This window comes from Oncorhynchus keta, chromosome 2 (genome assembly GCF_023373465.1).
Source record: "Oncorhynchus keta strain PuntledgeMale-10-30-2019 chromosome 2, Oket_V2, whole genome shotgun sequence".
NCBI classification, from domain to species: domain Eukaryota; kingdom Metazoa; phylum Chordata; class Actinopteri; order Salmoniformes; family Salmonidae; genus Oncorhynchus; species Oncorhynchus keta.
Genome location: NC_068422.1, coordinates 55293001 through 55314876, shown reverse-complemented (window position 1 = coordinate 55314876; position 21876 = coordinate 55293001). Strand labels below are relative to the sequence as shown.

General features: G+C 44.9%; 1 protein-coding gene across 3 annotated transcripts in view; it reads right to left on the bottom strand.

Moving 5' to 3' along the window:
- kif6 (kinesin family member 6) overlaps nt 1–21876 on the bottom strand; it is a 198922-nt gene that overhangs the window by 104499 nt on the left and 72547 nt on the right. For all 3 annotated transcript variants that reach the window (XM_035800834.2, XM_052478795.1, XM_035800840.2), the window contains one exon: nt 2172–2275. In XM_035800834.2, coding sequence (XP_035656727.2) covers nt 2172–2275 — 104 coding nt within the window. The remainder of the gene's footprint in view (nt 1–2171; nt 2276–21876) is intronic.

The window sequence follows — 21876 nt, the reverse complement described above, 5'->3', positions numbered from 1 at the left end:
CGAAGAACACCATCCCAACCGTGAAGCATGGGGGTGGCAGCATCGTGTTGTGGGGGTGCTTTGCAGCAGCAGGGACTGGTGCACCTCACAAAATAGATGGCTTCATGAGGAGGGAAATTATGTGGATATATTGAAGCAACATCTCAAGACATCAATCAGGAAGTTAAAGCTTGGTCGCAAATGGGTCTCCAAATGGACAATGACACCAAGCAAACTTCCAAAGTTGTGGTGAAATGGCTTAAGGACAACAAAGTCAAGGTATTGGAGTGGCATACACAAAGCCCTGACCTCATCCTATAGAAAATGTGTGGGAAGAACTGAAAAAGCGTGTGCGGGCAAGGAGGCCTACAAACCTGACTCAGTTACACCAACTCTGGCAGGAGGAATGGGCCAAAATTCACCCAACTTATTGTGAGAAGCTTGTGGAAGGCCATCCGAAATGTTTGACCCAAGTTAAATAATTTCAAGGCAATGCTACCAAATATTAATTGAATGTATGTAAACTTCTGACCCACTGGGAATGTGATGAAAGAAATAAAAGCTGAAATAAATCATTCTCTCTACTATTATTCTGACATTTCACATTCTTAAAATAAAGTGGTTATCCTAACTGACCTAAGACAGGGATTTGTACTAGGATTAAATGTCAGGAATTGTGAAAAACTGAGTTTAAATGTATTTGGCTAAAGTATATGTAAACGTACGACTTCAACTGTATGCTCGTAGATCTGGAAATGTTACAACAAAAAAGCCAGGAAAAGTTTGCTTGGAGGATGATTTGACTTGGGCGGATCAATTTAATGCAGAAATAAGTGAAGAAACAAGTAAATGAAAAGGTAGCCGTCGGTTGGTGCGGTCACAGCAGACATCATTACGTTTCCCCCTGCGTGAGTTTGACCACAGATAGGGGAAATCAGGGATAATCAGCCGAGGAGAGAAGGGAAATTGTAAAAACATTGGATCGAGGAAGCTGGGAGAGGTAAAGAGATCAGAACAGGAGGGAAGTGTTGCCAGGAGTTTAGGTGAAACCCTTGGGGTCTGAACACTGGGCCCAGTCCACGGTCGAGTTCATTAGGCACCAAATGGAAAAAAGCGGACTGGAGCACATCGCGAAAATACCCGGACTCAACCATTAAGAAACTCATTTTCATTTTACATTCCAAAGCATAAAAAATCAAATCTGCGCATGTCCTAATGAACACTACCCAGGTCTTCCTGCTGTTGAGAGCGCTAGGGTCACTTTAAACGTTTCCTTAACTTAAACAATTTACCCATAAATATATTTTATTAAACCCGGCCCAGATTGCCAAGAACAGTCCTTTGGGGGAACTCCTGAAGTTCAAAGTAAGCAGAAGATAATGTGGCTTTAACATCTTGGCAACTACTAGCTACATTGGCACTATTGAACAGTCCCAAATAACAGTCAAAATCATCATATACTGTGCGGCTAAAACTCGCTAGAATAAATAGCTGTGTAAAATAAGAATTTCTCTCTGTCTGGTGCGTGGTGTAAACATCCTGGAAGCAGGACAGAGGCCAGCACAGCACTGTTCCTGTTCTCACTGTCCTGAGATGACTGCCTCAGTGAGGTCTAACTGCTGCTCAGATCATTACAGACACACAACCAATGCGGCACTGGCCGAATGCCTGATGCTGCATTCTCCAGAACTTTGTAAATGTATTTTGCAACATTGAGCATTTTTTCTTCTTCCATGATACTCTAAATGTGTAAGCTAAGAAACTGTGTAAACTTTTCTAGGCTGGGTTCGATTTAATTCCTGCTATAGTTTTCTGAGTTGAAGACACATGCTATGAACACCCCTAAACATCATGGACTCATCGAAAATAGCACCCTTTTCCCTATTTCAGGGCTCTCTAACCCTGTTCCTAGGGAGCTACAGTCCTGTAAGTTTTCACTCCAAGTCTAATCTAGCGCACCTGATTCTAATAAATAGCTGGTTGATCAGCTGAATCAGGTTAGCTACAACTGGGGAACAGAGTGGGAGAGCCCTGCCTATATAGTGCATTTCTTTTGACCAGAGCCCTATGGGTCCTATAAAGGTAATACGGTGCAATTTGGGAGGCAGCCTATGATTTTAGTCTATGAGGCTTTCATTCGGTGGATTTGAATGACATATAATTGACTCTAGGCAAGTATGAATGGAGCGTACTTATGAATCTCCTCTTGAGTTAGCTGGTCCTCTCTTTTCTCCCCGGTCACCATAGAGAGCTCTTCCTTCAGGCACTGGATCTCCCTCTTCAGACTCACAATTAGCTGGAAGACACAAAAGAACACACACACAGGTCAGCAGGAGAACATACACACACAATTTTTGTCAGAGCAGGAGATAGCTCATTCACCCACTTAGAAATAGAGCCACGTTGGCCCATACACACACAACATTTTGCCACTGCCAATTGATGACAGAATAAACTTAAATGAACTTGTGGTGACATGTTATTTAAGGACAGTCTAACCAATTCCAGACAACTGGATGTTCTAGCGAGAAAGCACAGGAAGCTCTGATACCTCACCAAAACATAAAATAGCATTAACCTATTACGGGAGAAAGACAACACATAAAATCTCCTGTTTCGGTCTGCACGCGTTTGGTCAAAGCCTGCGGAGCCAATGGTTATGACCCAAATGGCACCCTGTTCCCTATATAGTGCACCACTTTTGACCAGGGCCCATAGGACTCTTATCAAAAGTAGTGCACTATGTTGGGAATATGGTGCCATTTGGGACAGCGCTTATGTGCCGCTTGCCTTCAGGAAACATTGACTGGGCTGGTGCTATACGTGTGCGTCCCAAATGGCATCCTAATCCCTACTTTGGACCAGGGCCCACAAGGCTTTTGTAAAAAAGTACTGCACTATATAGGGAATAGGGTGTCATTTGAGACACACTCTAAATATAAAAAGGCCAAATCTCTCGCTATGTAGAGACATGACTTCTCAAACCACCTTTTGGACCAGACTTCTCTCATTTGCAAAAGAACAGGACTTTTCCTCGTCTAATTGTTACAACTGAAAATGGGATAAATATAATGTAAACACTGATTCGAATCTTTAAACGTATCCACAATATTTTTCAGACGTCACAAAATGCAGAAATCAAAAAGGATCAAGTGGAATCTACTTCCTGTTGCATTACCTAATTTCCTGAAATTTGCACTAGCTGTGATAGCAAAGGCTGCATGTTTGGCTTGATTATTATTAGTTAAAGCTATCGTCAGCTATATTTCAGAAATAAATAGCAAACCCCAGCATAGGCAGCAGCTTTATAGAGATGAGATGACTTGGAATTAAAATAAAGTAATCAAATAAAACAAATGTAATATATACACAACTGAAATATTTTATTAAAGTAATGTGAATAAATGATTGTTAATAAGTGATAAGCAGTAATGGGCAGTCACTAACATCATGGGACTTTTATAAGTGGGTTTATTCTGTGTTGTTACAGCATTCAACTCACATAATGCATCAAATCAAATTGTATTTGTCACATACACATGTTTAGCAGATGTTATTGTGAAATGTTTGTGTTTCTAGCTACAACAGTGCAGTAATATCTAACAATTCACAACAATACACACAACCTAAAAGTAAAAGAATGGAATTGAGGAATATATAAATATTAGGATGAGCAATGTCAGAGTGGCATAGACTAAATAGAGTAGAATAGAAAACATGTTAAACATATGAGATGAGTAAAGCAAAAATATATAAACATTATTAAAGTGACTAGTGTTCCATTAAAGTGGCCAGTGATTTCAAGTCTATGTATATGGGGTAGCAGCCTCTAAGGTGTAGGGTTATGTAGCGAGGTGAACAGAAAGTGGCTTGGGTGGTTGTTGTCCTTGATGGTATTGTTTACCTTCCTGTGACGTCAGGTGCTGTAGGTGTCCTGGAGGGCAGGTCGTTTGCCCCCGATATGTGCATTTAGTGTAAAAAAATGTATAATGGAAACAGAAATCAAAAACCGTGATAATTTTTTCAATAATCAAACTGAAACAAAAACAGACCAAAAAAAGCACTTATCACTCAGCACTATTTTGTTGAAACACATGGAGGGCATTCCTCATTTATTACTATTCTATTTCTACAGTCTGTTCCCATCTGTGCTTCAGCCCAGGCCTCCACATTAGGGCAACCTGGGCGATTAGGGATAAATCTCCTGAATCTTCTGGTCTATTGCAGGGGCTAAGAGGTTATTAAGGGTCAGGGATGACCTGGCTAGACATGACTTCAACTTTGATGCTAAGCAATAATATCTAGACAGTGTAATCTCCAGCGGATGGGTGTGTGTGTGTGTGTGTGTGTGTGTGTGTGTGTGTGTGTGTGTGTGTGTGTGTGTGTGTGTGTGTGTGTGTGTGTGTGTGTGTGTGTGTGTGTGTGTGTGTGTGTGTGTGTGTGTGTGTGTGTGTGTGTGACCAGTCTTTGGGGACAAATCACGGTAACACTTTATTTGGATAGTCCATCTGTAGATGCTCTACAGACTTCAACTATCTACTTACCCTAACCTTAGTAAGCAGTTGCTTATCAACAGATAGTTTGTTGATAGTATGACCATCTGTAGAGCAATTCAGGCTATCCAAATAAAGTGTGACCCAAATCACAAGGCAGATTCAGACACTAACTATTCCAGCAGCAGTAGAGAAACACAATCAAGAGCAACAACTATTTGACAATTTTGCAACTGCTCTCGACAGTTATCAGAAGCCTAGGGTCATTGAAAGTGAAGGGCAAAGGTCAGATGAACAGACCTTAATAAAGCAGTATGACATCTTACAAAAGCCTGAGGAAACCAGACGGTCAGACAAAGTGACAAGAGAACCAAAAGCCGCTCCCAATCTCTTTTTACCCATTAAGCTTATGTGATATTCCCAGCTGTGCCCTCAAAGCTTGACCACTGGTCATTGGTCACTGGGAATGGTTTGGTTCTATTTCGGAGCCTGAACCCACGCTGCTACCGCAAGGCCAAATTCGTCTCCCATAGGCCCAGAATAAAGCCTGGCCGAGGCCATGTCATCCATGATGTCAGCACATAGCTACATATCACTAGGTCAGGCTGGTGCAACAGAAGGCTATTGTCATGCAAACACTCTTTGAAACTTGATGCACTCAGCCTAAAAGTGTTATACAGAAATTGCACACAAGTGGCCAGAAAGTAACTTCAGTGACAGTTACTCAGGTGTAAGGTTAGGTGAAATATTTAGGGCAATGTACATGATGTCAGCTGGTCCTCATGTTACTCCTGTGCTAGCCTCCCGACACTGGCTTCCTGTCAAGTCAAGGGCTGATTTCAATGTTTTACTGCTAACCTACAAAGCATTACATGGGCTTGCTCCTATCTCTCTAATTTGGTCCTGCCGTACATACCTACACGTACACTAGGGTCACAAGACGCAGGCCTCCTAATTGTCCCTAGAATTTCTAAGCAAACACCTGGAGGCAGGGCTTTCTCCTATAGAGCTCAATTTTTATGGAATGGTCTGCCTACCTATGTGAGAGACGCAAACTCGGTCTCAACCTTTAAGTCTTTACTGAAGGCTCATCTCTTCAGTGGGTCATATGATTGAGTGTAGTCTGGCCCAGGAGTGTGAAGGTGAACGGAAAGGCTCTGGAGCAACGAGCTGCCCTTGCTGTCTCTGCCTGGCCAGTTCCCCTCTTTCCACTGGGATTCTCTGCCTCTAACCCTATAACAGGGGCTGAGTCACTGGCTTACTGGTGCTCTTTCATGCCGTCTCTCGGAGGGTTGCGTCACTTGAGTGGGTTGAGTCACTGATGTTGGCGCCCCCCTTGGGTTGTACCGTGGCGGAGATCTTTGTGGGCTTTGTGGGCTATACTCGGCCCTGTCTCAGGATGGTAAGTTGGTGGTTGGTGATATCCCTCTAGTGGTGTGGGGGCTGTGCTTTGGCAAAGTGGGTGGGGTTATATCCTTCCTGTTTGGCCCTGTGCGGGGGTATCATCGGATGGGGCCACAGTGTCTCCTGACCCCTCCTGTCTCAGCCGCCAGTATTTATGCTGCAGTAGTGTGTCGGGGGGCTAGGGTCAGTTTGTTATATCTGGAGTACTTCTCCTGTCTTATCCGGTGTCCTGTGTGAATTTACCGTAATATCTGGACTATTAAGCACACCTGAATATAAACCGCACCCACTTAATTTAAAAAATATATATGTATTTTGTACATAAATAAGCCGCACATGTCTATAAGCCGCAGGTGCCTACCGGTACATTGAAACAAATTAACTTTACACAGCCTTTAAAAGAAACACGGCTTGTAACAAAATAATAGAAAAATAGCAGTAAACAGTAGTCATTGGTCACTATCTTCCTCCTCCTGTGCACTGAAACCACTGAAGTCATCTCCTTCGGTGTCAGAGTTGAATAGCCTCAGAATTGCTTCATCTGATGTTGGATCGCTGCCCTCTTCAACACGCAGCAGTCCAGCCTTTCAAAACCCGTTGATGATAGTGGATTTCTTGACAATGCTCCACTCTGTCAGCAGCTCTATTTGCTTTTCCAACAACCAGATCGATAGCCTTCAACTTGAAAGCTGCATCATATGCATTTCTCCGTGTCTTTGCCATGATAAGGGTGACAAAATGACTACCGTAATCAGAATGATGGGAAGTTTGATTTACGTCACATTATGTGACGGTGCTCAGTTTTTTGGTGGCATGAATCTTGTGAAAGCGGGAAAAATCCATAAATTAGCCGCGTCATTGTATAAACCGCGAGGTTCAAAGCGTGGGAAAAAAGTAGCGGCTTATAGTCCGGAAATTACGGTAAGTATGCTCTCTCTAATTCGCTCTTTCTCTCTTTCTCTCTCTCTGAGGACCTGAGCCCTACGACCATGTCTCAGGACTACCTGGCATGTTGACTCCTTGCTATCCCCAGTCCACCTGGTCGTGCTGCTGCTCCAGTTTCAACTGTTCTGCCTGTGATTATTATTATTTGACTATGCTGGTCATTTATGAACATTTGAACATCTTGGCCATGTTCTGTTATAATCTCCACCCGGCACAGCCTTTCTAGGGAGTTTTTCCTAGCCACCGTGCTTCTACACCTGCATTGCTTGCTGTTTGGGGTTTTAGGCTGGGTTTCTGTACAGCACTTTGAGATATCAGCTGATGTACGAAGGGCTATATAAATACATTTGATTTTGATTTGTGGCAGGGCTGAAATGCATTGGAAATGTTTTTGGGGGGATTCAGTTCATTTGCATGGCAAAGAGGGACTTTGCAATTAATTGCAATTCATCTGATCACTCATTCATAACATTTGAGTATATGCAAATTGCCATCATACAAACTGAGGCAGCAGACTGAAAATTAATATTTGTGTCATTCTCAAAACTTTTGGCCACGACTGTACATACACATCTATGTGTTATTTGTGATAGGCCTATGGGATAATATTTGATCAAATCACAGTATTGTAGTGACCTTAGTACAACAACCAGTGACCTCAACTGGGGTCCGAGCCTCTTGGTATAATGGCTACATGTTGGGCTACACCCCCCAAATTCCCTGTAAGGTGCTATTATGGGAACACTTTCAAACAAACTGGCATGTTTCACTCAGTTTTGTGCCTACTGAACACCACCCTTCAGACAATGACGCTGAGTATGTCCTTCGCTGCCCTGTACTGGATCGTGTTCGCTAAACACAAAATGGAAAAACGGACAGAAACGGAGAAGGACTTCCTGAACTTGGAAAACAAAAACAAACTTTTTGTAACCGGTTGCTAAATGTTTTTGCTACGTGTTCAATAATGAATATGACCCCGGAATCCATCACCAACAAGCACTATCGTCCGTTTCCCCTCCCTTCTTTAATGATGGCGAGACGAGGGGAACTTCAGGAATTTTTAACACCCATTTCCCACACATGTCTCTCTCTCTCTCTGGCTGACTGTAGCAGGCAGACCTCGGTTCAAATACTACTTTCCATCTTTCAAATACTTGTAGATTATATTTTAGCCTCCCTCGTATGCCAGATGGGCAGGGTTTGCAGTTTTGTGAGTATTCTATTGATTTCATTGCAACAGAATAGCTCAATCAAAACCATTTCAAGTAGTTGAAATTATTTCAAGTAGTTGAAATTATTTCAAGTAGTGTTTGAACACAGGTCTGGTTGCAGGGCTGGTTGTTTGAGTTATGGGTATGTGCAAATCACCCCTCTCTGGTCAGACAGGGGGAGGGGAACGGAATGCTGCTACTGCCTGACTGCTGATAGGTAAACTAAGATAAAAAGGAACTTGAGTGACCACCACAGAGGGGAAAACTGTCTTGGACACAATCCTCTCTCATGAAGAACCAATAACGCACATCTCATACGTATATCGATAAAATACATAGCTTTATAACCAGGGATGGAATTGGGAATAACGTGGAAACAGAGTTAGAAAAGTGAAAAGGTGAAAATCTAAGAGGCAAACACTTGGACAATTGTGAGTTTTAACTTTGCACAACTCTTAGGACAAGATTTATCTATTGTTTTTGTCAAACTTGCTCAAGCTCAGTACATCTGTATGAGAGTCATTGATGGACAGCAATATTCAAACTTTGTCTAAAATTATGAAGCAAATGTAAGTGAGGACGGAGGCTGGACCACTCAGAAATACTCAACACCTCTTGGAAAGCCATTCAGGTGTGTCTTTGACAAAAAAACATTTTGTAATTGTCCCGCTGAAAAATAAAACTATCCCAGGGTTAGATTTTCAGAAGACTGAGGAGGGTTTTCCTCGGCTTTTGCCTAGGCTTTGCTCATTTCATTATTTTATTTTGATCCTGATAAACTCCTCAGTCCTTGCCAGTGACATGCATACCCATAGCATGAATCTGCCACTAGAATACTTGAAAATACAGAAGGTTTCACTATGTATTCGTGTTGTATTGGATTTGACCCAATCATGTAGTTTTTAATTTAGGCCAAAAATAAAATATATCTGTTGTGTTAGAGGAAACCCTGTCTCAGTCTTCGGAATACCTAAGGGATAGTTTTCCTTTTCAGTGGGACAATTACACCCATTTTTATGCCAAAGACATACCATACCAGCTTTTCAATAGGTGTTGACAGACAATATCCACTTTAACATGTCACTCCATTTCTCCTCATTTACATCTACCACCCAGACTCACAACCATGTGACAGCTACAATTCCAGACACCCCGGATACGGGATTGCTCGAGGCTAGAGGTTAACTTCTTGCGTCGAGCAATCCCGTATCCGGGAGCGTAATCATAGCCTCAAGCTCATTAGCATAATGCCACGTTAACTATTCATGAAAATCGCAAATGAAATGAAATAAATATATTGGCTCACAAGCTTAGCATTTTGTTAACAACACTGTCATCTCAGATTTTCAAAATGTGCTTTTCAACCAAAGCTACACAAGCATTTGTGTACGAGTATTGATAGCTAGCATAGCATTAAGCCTAGCATTCAGCAGGCAACATTTTCACAAAAACAAGAAAAGCATTCAAATAAAATCATTTACCTTTGAAGAACTTCGGATGTTTTCAATGAGGAGACTCTCAGTTAGATAGCAAATGTTCAGTTTTTCCAAAAATATTATTTGTGTAGGAGAAATCGCTCCGTTTTGTTCACGTTTGGCTAAGAAAAAACCCAGAAAATTCAGTCATTACAACACCAAACTTTTTTCCAAATTAACTCCATAATATCGACAGAAACATGGCAAACGTTGTTTAGAATCAATTCTCAAGGTGTTTTTCACATATCTATTCCACGATAAGTCATTCGTGGCAGTTGGGTTTCTCCTCTGAAGCAAATGGAAAAATGCACGCAGCTGGAGATTACGCAATAATTGCAACGGAGGACACCAAGCGAGCACCTGGTAAATGTAGTCTCTTATGGTCAATCTTCCAATGATATGCCTACAAATACGTCACAATGCTGCAGACACCTTGGGGAAACGACAGAAAGTGTAGGCTCATTCCTTGCGCATTCACAGCCATATAAGGAGACACTGGAACGCAGCACCTTCAAAATCTGGGGCATTTCCTGTTTGAAATTGCATCTTGGTTTCGCCTGTAGCATCAGTTCTGTGGCACTCACAGATAATATCTTTGCAGTTTTGGAAACATCAGAGTGTTTTCTTTCCAAAGCTGTCAATTATATGCATAGTCGAGCATCTTTTCGTGACAAAATATCTTGTTTAAAACGGGAACGTTTTTTTATCCAAATATTAAAAGAGCGCCCCCTATATCGAAGAAGTTAACAGGTGTGCCTTCTTAAAAATTCATCTTCTTTTCTTCTTAATGAAAGGTAGGGGGTATACAGAAGATAGCCCTATTTGGTAAAAGACCAAGTCCATATTTGATTTTATTTCACCTTTATTTAACTAGGCAAGTCAGTTAAGAAGAAATTATTATTTACAATGACAGCCTACACTGATCAAATCCAGACGATGCTGGGCCAATTGTGCGCCGTCCTATGGGACTCCCAATCACAGCCAGTTGTGATACAGCCTGGAATCGAACCAGGGTGTCAGATTCGACCCAGTGATGCCTTAGACCGCTGCGCCACTCGGGAGCCCAAGTTTTCATTATGGCAAGAACAACTCAAATAAGCAAAGAAAAACGGCAATCTTATCGTCACTGTTGACGTTGAGACTGGTGTTTTGCGGGTACTATTTAATGAAGCTGCCAGTTGAGGACTTGTGAGTTTTTCAAACTAGACACTCTAATATACTTGTCCTCATGCTCAGTTGAGCACCGGGGCCTCCCACTCCTCTTTCTATTCTAGTTATAGCCAGTTTGCTCTGTTCTGTGAAGGGAGTAGTACACAGGGTGGTACGAGATTTTCAGTATCTTGGCAATTTCTCGCATGGAATAGCCTTAATTTCTCAGAACAAGAATAGATTAATGAGTTTCAGAAGAAAGTTCTTTGTTTTTGGCCATTTTGAGCCTGTAATCCAACCCACAAATGCTGATGCTCCAGATACTCAGCTAGTATAAAGAAGGCCACTTTTATTGGTTCTTTAATCAGAACAACAGTTTTCAGCTGTGCTAACATAATTGCAAAAGGCTTTTCTAAATTTAAAACCTTTTAAAATTATAATCTTGGATTAGCTAACATAACATGCCATTGGAACACAGGAGTGATGGTTGCTGATAATGGGCCTATGTAGATATTCCATGAAAACAATCTGTCGTTTCCAGCTACAATAGTCATTTACAACACAATGTCTACACTGTATTTCTGATCAATTTGATGTTATTTTAATGGACCAAAAAATTGCTTTTCTTTCGAAAACAAGGACATTTCTAAGTGACCCCAAACTTTTGAATGGAAATGTATGTCTGCAGCATCAGTGGATAGAATTATGTTCATATGTGCAAGAGCTCTTCAATGATCTTACAAATGTAGTCTAATAATATTTAACATGCCACATATATTCATGTGTAAAATATCTACGATCTTAAAATGTGGTTTAACCATATATCACATCTTACAATCCATAGCCCTCCATTTGTCAAATCTGACCATAACTCTATCCTCCTGAATCCTGCTAACAAGCAACAATTATTTTTATCTTTTACCCCTTTTTCTTCCCAATTTCAAGGTGTCAAATTGGTATTTACAGTCGTGTTTCATCGCTGCAACTCCTGTAAGGACTCGGGAGAGGAGAAGGTGGAGAGTCATGCGTCCTCCGAAACACGACCCAATCACAATGCCCGCTTAATCCTGGAAGTCAGCCACATCAATGTGTCGGAGGAAACACCGGGAACCTGGCAACCGTGTCAGCGTGCATGCACCCGGGCCGCCACAGGAGTCTCTAGAGCGCGATGGGACAAGGACATCCCAGCCGGCCAAACCCTCCCCTAACCCGGACGATGCTGGGCCAATTGTGCGCCGCCCCATCGGTCTCCCGACTGCCGGCTGTGACAGAGCCTGGACTTGAACCAGGATTTCTAGTGGCACAGCTAGCAACTGCGATGCAGTGCCTTAGATCACTGCACCATTCGGGAGGTCGTACAAGCAACAATTCCAAGAGGAAGTACCAGTGACGTGCTCAATACGGAAGTGGTCAGATGAAGCAGATGCTAAGCTACAGGACTGTTTCTGAAGTAGACAGACTGAAATATGTCCTGGGATTCATCCGATGGCACAGAGGAGTTAACCACATCAGTCACCAGCTTCATTAATAAGTGCGTCGACGACGTCATGTCCACAATGACAGTACGCACCGTGACTTTTGTCAAATGTTGTTGCGTCACAAACTTGAATTTAAAATGGATTAAATTGAGATTTTGTGTCACTGATCTACACACAGTATCCTATAATGTCAAAGTGGAATTAAGTTTTTTGAAATGTTTACAAATCAATAAAAAATGTAATGTTTTGAGTCAATAAGTATTCAACCCTTTGGTTATGGCAAGCCTAAATAAGTTCAGGAGTAAAAATGTATTTAAGTCACATACTAAGTTGCATGGACTCACTCGGTGTGCAATAATAGTGTTTGACATGATTTTTTAATGACTACCTATCTACCAAACATACTGTTACAAGACTACCAAACATACTGTTAGGTCCACCAGTCGAGCAGTGAATTTCAAACACAGATTAAATCAGCAAGACCAGGGAGGTTTTCCAATGCCTTCCAAAGATGGGCACCTATTGATAGATGGGAAAAAAACAAACAGAAGACCTATCATTTCCCTGTGAGCAAGTTATTAATTATACTTAGATGGTGTATGACAACACCCAGTTACAACAAAGATACAGGCGTCCTTGCTAACTCAGTTGCCGGAGAGGAAGGACACCGCTCAGGGATTTCACCATGAGGCCAATGGTGACTTTAAAAAAAAGTCCCATTACAGAGGGCAAAAAATATGGCAGAGCATTTTTTCTCCTTAATAGTATGTTTGGAGCAAATCCAATACAACACATTACTGACTGCAACTCTCCATATTTTCAAGCATAGTGGTGGCTGTATCATGTTATGCTTGTAATCGTTAGGATGAAAAAGAAATGGAATGGAGCTATGCACAGGCAAAATCCTAGAGGAAAACCTGGTTCAGTCTGTTTTCCAACAGACATTGGGAGATTAATTCACCTTAACCTAAAACACAAGGCCAAATATACACTGGAGTTGCTTACCAAGATGACATTGAATGTTTCTGAGTGGCCTAGTTATAGTTTAGACCTAAATTGTCTTGAAAATCTATGGCAAGATCTGAAAATGGTTTTCTAGCAATGATCAACAACCAATATGACAGAACTTTAGGAATTTTGAACGTAATAATGGGCAAATATTGCACAATCCAGGTATGGAAAGCTCTTATCCAGAAAGACTCACAGCTGTAATCGAAGCCAAAAGGTGATTTTAACATGTATTGACTAAGGTGTGTGAACACTTATGTAAATTACAGTAAATTTCTGTATTTTATTTTCAATACATTGGCAAAAAGATTATATAAACATGTCATGATGGGGTATTTTGTGTTGATGGGTGAGATGTATAAAAACATTTTGTATCCATTTTGAATTCATGCTATAACATAACTAAATGTGGAATAAGTCAAGGGGTATGAATAATTTCTGAAGGTATTAACTTAACCTTAACTTAATTCTCAGACTATTCTTGGCTCTCACCAGTAAGCACGATGGGGGAATGGACTTATCTGCAACCAAAGAGGATCCACCACTTGCATTAGTCCAAGTATCACTTACATAAGATTTGGTTTTGGGTTGCCAAAGTTACTGTCTAAACTGTCCTGCTTTCTCCAACTCGCAGCCCACCATTTCCAACACCAAAATGTGTGCCTTTCAATTATCCCCTAGTAAATCCTGGGTTCCATCCCTTCACTAAAATACATGGAACTGTACAAAACTGTCAACTGTACAAAAGCAGGTTATTCCCCACAATGTATAACTGCACTTAACAGATAGGAGAGTCCAACTTGCAACGTGTCTGAAGGGGCATAGTAGGGCCAAAAAGGTAGCTCTAACCAACACAAATTACAACATTCTGATCATCTGCGAGGCAAAGTCCACTACAACCTTTATTTCACCACTGTGTGTGTGTGTGTGTGTGTGTGTGTGTGTGTGTGTGTGTGTGTGTGTGTGTGTGTGTGTGTGTGTGTGTGTGTGTGTGTGTGTGTGTGTGTGTGTGTGTGTCCAGTGAGTGAGTGAGTGAGTGAGTGAGTGAGTGAGTGAGTGAGTGAGTGAGTGAGTGAGTGGTGAGTGAGTGAGTGAGTGAGTGAGTGAGTGAGTCCCGTGAGTGAGTGTATCCAGTGAGTGAGTGTGTCCAGTGTGTGAGTGAGTGAGTCCAGTGAGTGAGTGTGTCCAGTGAGTGAGTGTGTCCAGTGAATGAGTGTGTCCAGTGAATGAGTGAGTGTGTCCAGTGAGTGAGTGAGTGAGGGTGTCCAGTGCGTGAGTGAGTGTGTCCAGTGCGTGAGTGAGTGAGAGAGTGTGGCCAGTGAGTGAGTGTGTCCAGTGAATGAGTGCGTCCAGTGAATGAGTGAGTGAGTGAGTCCAGTGAGTGAGTGAGTGTGTGTCCAGTGAGTGAGTGTGTCCAGTGAATGAGTGTGTCCAGTGAATGAGTGAGTGAGGGTGTCCAGTGCGTGAGTGAGTGTGTCCAGTGCGTGTGTAAGTGAGTGAGTGAGTGAGTGAGTGAGTGAGTGAGTGAGTGAGTCCAGTGAGTGAGTGAGTCCAGTGAGTGAGTGTGTCCAGTGAGTGAGTCAGTGAGTGAGTCCAGTGAGTCAGTGAGTCCAGTGAGTGAGTGTGTCCAGTGAATGAGTGTGTCCAGTGAATGAGTGCGTCCAGTGAGTGAGTCCAGTGAGTGAGTCCAGTGAGTGAGTGAGTGAGTCCAGTGAGTGAGTGTGTCCAGTGAATGAGTGTGTCCAGTGAATGAGTGAGTGAGTGTGTCCAGTGCGTGTGTGAGTGAGTGAGTGAGTGAGTGAGTGAGTGAGTGAGTGAGTGAGTGATACCAGTGAGTGAGTGAGTCCATTGAGTGAGTGAGTCCAGTTTGTGAGTGAGTGAGTCCAGTGTGAGTGAATGAGTGAGTCCAGTGAGTGAGTGTGTCCAGTGAGTGAGTGTGTCCAGTGAGTGAGTGTGTCCAGTGAATGAGTGAGTCCAGTGAATGAGTGAGTCCAGTGAGTGTGTGTCCAGTGCGTGAGTGAGTGAGTGAGTCCAGTGTGTCCAGTGAATGAGTGCCCAGTGAATGAGTCCAGTGAGTGAGTGAGTCCAGTGAGTGAGTGAGTGTGTGTCCAGTGAGTGAGTGTGTCCAGTGAATGAGTGTGTCCAGTGAATGAGTGAGTGAGTGTGTCCAGTGAGTGAGTGAGTGAGGGTGTCCAGTGCGTGAGTGAGTGTGTCCAGTGCGTGTGTAAGTGAGTGAGTGAGTGAGTGAGTGAGTGAGTGAGTGAGTGTGTGAGTGAGTGTGTGAGTGAGTGATCCAGTGAATGTGAGTGAGTCCAGTGAGTGAGTGAGTCCAGTGAGTGAATGAGTGTGTCCAGTGAGTGAGTGAGTGTGTCCAGTGAGTGAGTGAGTGTGTCCAGTGAGTGAGTGTGTCCAGTGAGTGAGTGTGTCCAGTGAGTGAGTGAGTGAGTCCAGTGAATGAGTGAGTCCAGTGAGTGAGTGAGTCCAGTGAGTGAGTGTGTCCAGTGAGTGAGTCAGTGAGTGAGTCCAGTGAGTCAGTGAGTGAGTCCAGTGAGTGAGTCCAGTGAGTGAGCGAGTGAGTCCAGTGAGTGAGTGAGTGAGTGAGTGAGTGAGTGAGTGAGTGAGTGAGTGAGTGAGTGAGTCCAGTGAGTGAGTGTGTCCATTGAGTGAGTGAGTCCAGTGAGTGAGTGAGTCCAGTGAGTGAGTGTGTCCAGTGAGTGAGTGTGTCCAGTGAGTGAGTGAGTCCAGTGAGTGAGTGAGTCCAGTGAGTGAGTGTGTCCAGTGAGTGAGTCAGTGAGTGAGTCCAGTGAGTCAGTGAGTGAGTCCAGTGAGTGAGTCCAGTGAGTGAGTGAGTGAGTCCAGTGAGTGAGTGTGTCCAGTGAGTGAGTGTGTCCAGTGAGTGAGTGTGTCCAGTGAGTGAGCGAGTGAGTCCAGTGAGTGAGTGAGTGAGTGAGTGAGTGAGTGAGTGAGTGAGTGAGTGAGTGAGTGAGTGAGTGAGTCCAGTGAGTGAGTGAGTGAGTCCAGTGAGTGAGTGTGTCCATTGAGTGAGTGAGTCCAGTGAGTGAGTGAGTCCAGTGAGTGAGTGAGTCCAGTGAGTGAGTCCAGTGAGTGAGTGAGTGAGTCCAGTGAGTGAATGAGTGAGTCCAGTGAGTGAGTGTGTCCAGTGAGTGAGTGTGTCCAGTGAATGAGTGTGTCCAGTGAATGAGTGAGTGAGTGAGTGTGTCCAGTGCGTGAGTGAGTGAGTGAGTGTGTCCAGTGAATGAGTGAGTCCAGTGAATGAGTGAGTGAGTGAGTCCAGTGAGTGAGTGAGTGTGTCCAGTGAGTGAGTGTGTCCAGTGAATGAGTATGTCCAGTGAATGAGTGAGTGAGTGTGTCCAGTGAGTGAGTGAGTGGTGTCCAGTGCGTGAGTGAGTGTGTCCAGTGCGTGTGTGGTGAGTGAGGTGAGTGGTGAGTGGTGAGTGAGTGAGTGAGTGAGTGAGTCCATTGAGTGAGTGAGTCCAGTGAGTGAGTGAGTGAGTCCAGTGAGTGAATGAGTGTGTCCAGTGAGTGAGTGTGTCCATTGAATGAGTGAGTCCAGTGAGTGAGTGAGTCCAGTGAGTGAGTGTGTCCAGTGAGTGAGTGTGTCCAGTGAATGAGTGAGTCCAGTGAGTGAGTGAGTCCAGTGAGTGAGTGTGTCCAGTGAGTGAGTCAGTGAGTGAGTCCAGTGAGTCCCTTGAGTGAGTCCAGTGAGTGAGTCCAGTGAGTGAGTGAGTGAGCCCAGTGAGTGAGTGTGTGCCAGTGAGTGAGTGTGTCCAGTGAGTGAGTGTGTCCAGTGAGTGAGTGAGTGAGTGAGTGAGTGAGTGAGTGAGTCCAGTGAGTGAGTGTGTCCAGTGAGTGAGTGAGTCCAGTGAGTGAGTGAGTCCAGTGAGTGAGTGAGTCCAGTGAGTGAGTGAGTGAGTGTGTCCAGTGAGTGAGTCCAGTGAGTGAATGAGTGAGTCCAGTGAGTGAGTGAGTGAGTGAGTCCAGTGAGTGAGTGACTCCAGTGAGTGAGTGTGTCCATTGAGTGAGTGTGTCCATTGAGTGAGTGAGTCCATTGAGTGAGTGAGTCCAGTGAGTGAGTGTGTCTATTGAGTGAGTGTGTCCACTGAGTGAGTGAGTCCAGTGAGTGAGTGAGTCCAGTGAGTGAGTGAGTGTGTCCAGTGAGTGAGTGTGTCCAGTGAGTGAGTGAGTGAGTCCAGTGAATGAGTGAGTCCAGTGAGTGAGTGAATGAGTGTGTCCAGTGAGTGAGTGTGTCCAGTGAGTGAGTGTGTCCAGTGAATGAGTGTGTCCAGTGAGTGAGTCAGTGAGTGAGTCCAGTGAGTGAGTGAGTGTGTCCAGTGACTGAGTGTGTCCAGTGAGTGAGTGAGTGAGTCCAGTGAATGAGTGAGTCCAGTGAGTGGTGAGTGAGTCCAGTGAGTGAGTGAATGAGTGAGTGATTCCAGTGAGTGAGTGAGTCCAGTGAGTGAGTGTGTCCATTGAGTGAGTGTGTCCATTGAGTGAGTGAGTCCATTGAGTGAGTGAGTCCATTGAGTGAGTGAGTCCATTGAGTGAGTGAGTGAGTCCATTGAGTGTGTGTGTCCAGTGAGTGAGTGAGTCCAGTGAGTGAGTGTGTCCAGTGAATGAGTGTGTCCAGTGAGTGAGTGTGTCCAGTGAGTGAGCGAGTGAGTCCAGTGAGTGAGTCCAGTGAGTGAGTGAGTGAGTGAGTGAGTGAGTGAGTGAGTGAGTGAGTGAGTGAGTCCAGTGAGTGAGTGTGTCCATTGAGTGAGTGAGTCCAGTGAGTGAGTGAGTCCAGTGAGTGAGTGAGTGAGTGAGTGTGTCCAGTGAGTGAGTCCAGTGAGTGAATGAGTGAGTCCAGTGAGTGAGTGAGTGAGTCCAGTGAGTGAGTGAATGAGTGAGTGAGTCCAGTGAATGAGTGAGTCCAGTGAGTGAGTGAGTAAGTGTGTCCAGTGAGTGAGTGTGTCCAGTGAATGAGTGTGTCCAGTGAGTGAGTCAGTGAGTGAGTGTGTCCAGTGAGTGAGTGAGTGTGTCCAGTGACTGAGTCCAGTGAGTGAGTGAGTGAGTCCAGTGAATGAGTGAGTCCAGTGAGTGAGTGAGTGAGTCCAGTGAGTGAGTGAATGTGTGATTCCAGTGAGTGAGTGAGTCCAGTGAGTGAGTGTGTCCATTGAGTGAGTGTGTCCATTGAGTGAGTGAGTCCATTGAGTGAGTGAGTCCATTGAGTCAGTGAGTCCATTGAGTGAGTGAGTCCATTGAGTGAGTGAGTGAGTCCATTGAGTGTGTGTGTCCAGTGAGTGAGTGAGTCCAGTGAGTGAGTGTGTCCAGTGAATGAGTGTGTCCAGTGAGTGAGTGAGTGTCCAGTGAGTGAATGAGTGAGTGAGTCCATTGAGTGAGTGAGTCCATTGAGTGAGTGAGTCCAGTGAGTGAGGTGAGTGAGTCCAGTGAGTGAGTGAGACCAGTGAGTGAGTGTGTCCAGTGAGTGAGTGTGTCCAGTGAGTGAGTGAGTCCATTGAGTGAGTGAGTCCAGTTTGTGAGTGAGTGAGTCCAGTGAGTGAATGAGTGAGTCCAGTGAGTGAGTGAGTGAGTCCAGTGAATGAGTGTGTCCAGTGAATGAGTGTGTCCATTGAGTGAGTGAGTCCAGGGTGTCCAGTGAGTGAGTGAGTGACTGTGTCCAGTGCGTGAGTGAGAGAGTGTCCAGTGAGTGAGTGTGTCCAGTGAATGAGTGAGTCCAGTGAATGAGTGAGTGAGTGAGTCCAGTGAGTGAGTGAGTGTGTCCAGTGAGTGAGTGTGTCCAGTGAATGAGTGTGTCCAGTGAACGAGTGAGTGAGTGTGTCCAGTGAGTGAGTGAGTGAGTGAGGGTGTCCAGTGCGTGAGTGAGTGTGAGTGAGTGAGTGAGTGAGTGAGTGAGTGATACCAGTGAGTGAGTGAGTCCATTGAGTGAGTGAGTCCAGTGAGTGAGTGAGTGAGTCCAGTGAGTGAGTGTGTCCAGTGAGTGAGTGTGTCCAGTGAATGAGTGAGTCCAGTGAATGAGTGAGTGAGTGAGTCCAGTGTGAGTGAGTCCAGTGAGTGAGTGTGTCCAGTGAATGAGTGTGTCCAGTGAATGAGTGAGTGAGTGTGTCCAGTGCGTGTGTGTGAGTGAGTCCAGTGAGTGAGTGAGTGTACCATTGAGTGAGTGAGTCCATTGAGTGAGTGAGTCCAGTGAGTGAATGAGTGAGTCCAGTGAGTGAGTGAGTCCAGTGAGTGAGTGTGTCCAGTGAGTGAGTGAGTCCAGTGAATGAGTGTGTCCAGTGAATGAGTGAGTGAGTGAGTGTGTCCAGTGCGTGAGTGAGTGAGTGAGAATGTGTCCAGTGAATGAGTGAGTCCAGTGAATGAGTGAGTGAGTGAGTCCAGTGAGTGAGTGAGTGTGTGTCCAGTGAGTGAGTGTGTCCAGTGAATGAGTGTGTCCAGTGAACGAGTGAGTGAGTGTGTCCAGTGAGTGAGTAGTGAGTGTCCAGTGCGTGAGTGAGTGAGTGAGTCCAGCCAGTGAGTGAGTGAGTGAGTGAGTGAGTGAGTGAGTGAGTGAGTGAGTGAGTGAGTCCCAGTGAGTGAGTGAGTCCATTGAGTGAGTGAGTCCAGTGAGTGAGTGAGTGAGTCCAGTGAGTGAGTGTGTCCAGTGAGTGAGTGTGTCCAGTGAATGTGAGTGCGAGTGAATGAGTGAGTGAGTGAGTGAGTGAGTGAGTGAGTGTGTCCATTGAGTGAGTGTGTCCAGTGAATGAGTGTGTCCAGTGAATGAGTGAGTGAGTGTGTCCAGTGAGTGAGTGAGTGAGTGAGTGAGTGAGTCCAGTGAGTGAGTGTGTGAGTGAGTGATTGAGTGAGTGAGAGTGAGTGAGTCCATTGAGTGAGTGAGTCCAGTTTGTGAGTGAGTGAGTCCAGTGAGTGAATGAGTGAGTCCAGTGAGTGAGTGTGTCCAGTGAGTGAGTGTGTCCAGTGAGTGAGTGTGTCCAGTGAATGAGTGTGTCCAGTGAATGAGTGAGTGAGTGAGTGTGTCCAGTGCGTGAGTGAGTGAGAGAGTGTGTCCAGTGAATGAGTGCGTCCAGTGAATGAGTGAGTGAGTGAGTCCAGTGAGTGAGTGAGTGTGTCCAGTGAGTGAGTGTGTCCAGTGAGTGAGTGTGTCCAGTGAATGAGTGAGTCCAGTGTGTCCAGTGAGTGAGTCCAGTGAGGTGTCCAGTGCGTGAGTGAGTGTGTCCAGTGCGTGAGTCCAGTGAGTGAATGAGTGAGTCCAGTGAGTGAGTGAGTGAGTGAGTGAGTGAGTGAGTGATACCAGTGAGTGAGTGAGTCCAGTGAGTGAGTGAGTCCAGTGAGTGAATGAGTGTGTCCAGTGAGTGAGTGAGTGTGTCCAGTGAGTGAGTGAGTGTGTCCAGTGAGTGAGTGTGTCCAGTGAGTGAGTGTGTCCAGTGAGTGAGTGAGTCCAGTGAATGAGTGAGTCCAGTGAGTGAGTGAGTCCAGTGAGTGAGTGTGTCCAGTGAGTGAGTCAGTGAGTGAGTCCAGTGAGTCAGTGAGTGAGTCCAGTGAGTGAGTCCAGTGAGTGAGTGAGTGAGTCCAGTGAGTGAGTGAGTGAGTGAGTGAGTCGAGTGAGTGAGTGAGTGAGTCCAGTGAGTGAGTGTGTCCATTGAGTGAGTGAGTCCAGTGAGTGAGTGAGTCCAGAGAGTGAGTGTGTCCAGTGAGTGAGTGTGTCCAGTGAATGAGTGAGTCCAGTGAGTGAGTGAGTCCAGTGAGTGAGTGTGTCCAGTGAGTGAGTCCAGTGAGTGAGTCCAGTGAGTCAGTGAGTGAGTCCAGTGAGTGAGTCCAGTGAGTGAGTGAGTGAGTCCAGTGAGTGAGTGTGTCCAGTGAGTGAGTGTGTCCAGTGAGTGAGTGTGTCCAGTGAGTGAGCGAGTGAGTCAGTGAGTGAGTCCAGTGAGTGAGTGAGTGAGTGAGTGAGTGAGTGAGTCCAGTGAGTGAGTGAGTGAGTGAGTGAGTGAGTCCAGTGAGTGAGTGCGTGAATCCAGTGAGTGAGTGTGTCCATTGAGTGAGTGAGTCCAGTGAGTGAGTGAGTCCAGTGAGTGAGTGAGTCCATTGAGTGAGTGAGTCCAGTGAGTGAGTGAGTGAGTCCAGTGAGTGAATGAGTGAGTCCAGTGAGTGAGTGTGTCCAGTGAGTGAGTGTGTCCAGTGAATGAGTGTGTCCAGTGAATGAGTGAGTGAGTGAGTGTGTCCAGTGCGTGAGTGAGTGAGAGAGTGTGTCCAGTGAATGAGTGCGTCCAGTGAATGAGTGAGTGAGTGAGTCCAGTGAGTGAGTGAGTGTGTGTCCAGTGAGTGAGTGTGTCCAGTGAATGAGTATGTCCAGTGAATGAGTGAGTGAGTGTGTCCAGTGAGTGAGTGAGGGTGTCCAGTGAGTGAGTGAGTGTGTCCAGTGAGTGTGAGTGAGTGAGTGAGTGAGTGAGTGAGTGAGTGAGTGAGTGAGTCCATTGAGTGAGTGAGTCCAGTGAGTGAGTGAGTGAGTCCAGTGAGTGAATGAGTGTGTCCAGTGAGTGAGTGAGTGTGTCCAGTGAGTGAGTGTGTCCAGTGAGTGAGTGTGTCCAGTGAGTGAGTGAGTCCAGTGAATGAGTGAGTCCAGTGAGTGAGTGAGTCCAGTGAGTGAGTGTGTCCAGTGAGTGAGTCAGTGAGTGAGTGTGTCCAGTGAGTCAGTGAGTGAGTCCAGTGAGTGAGTCCA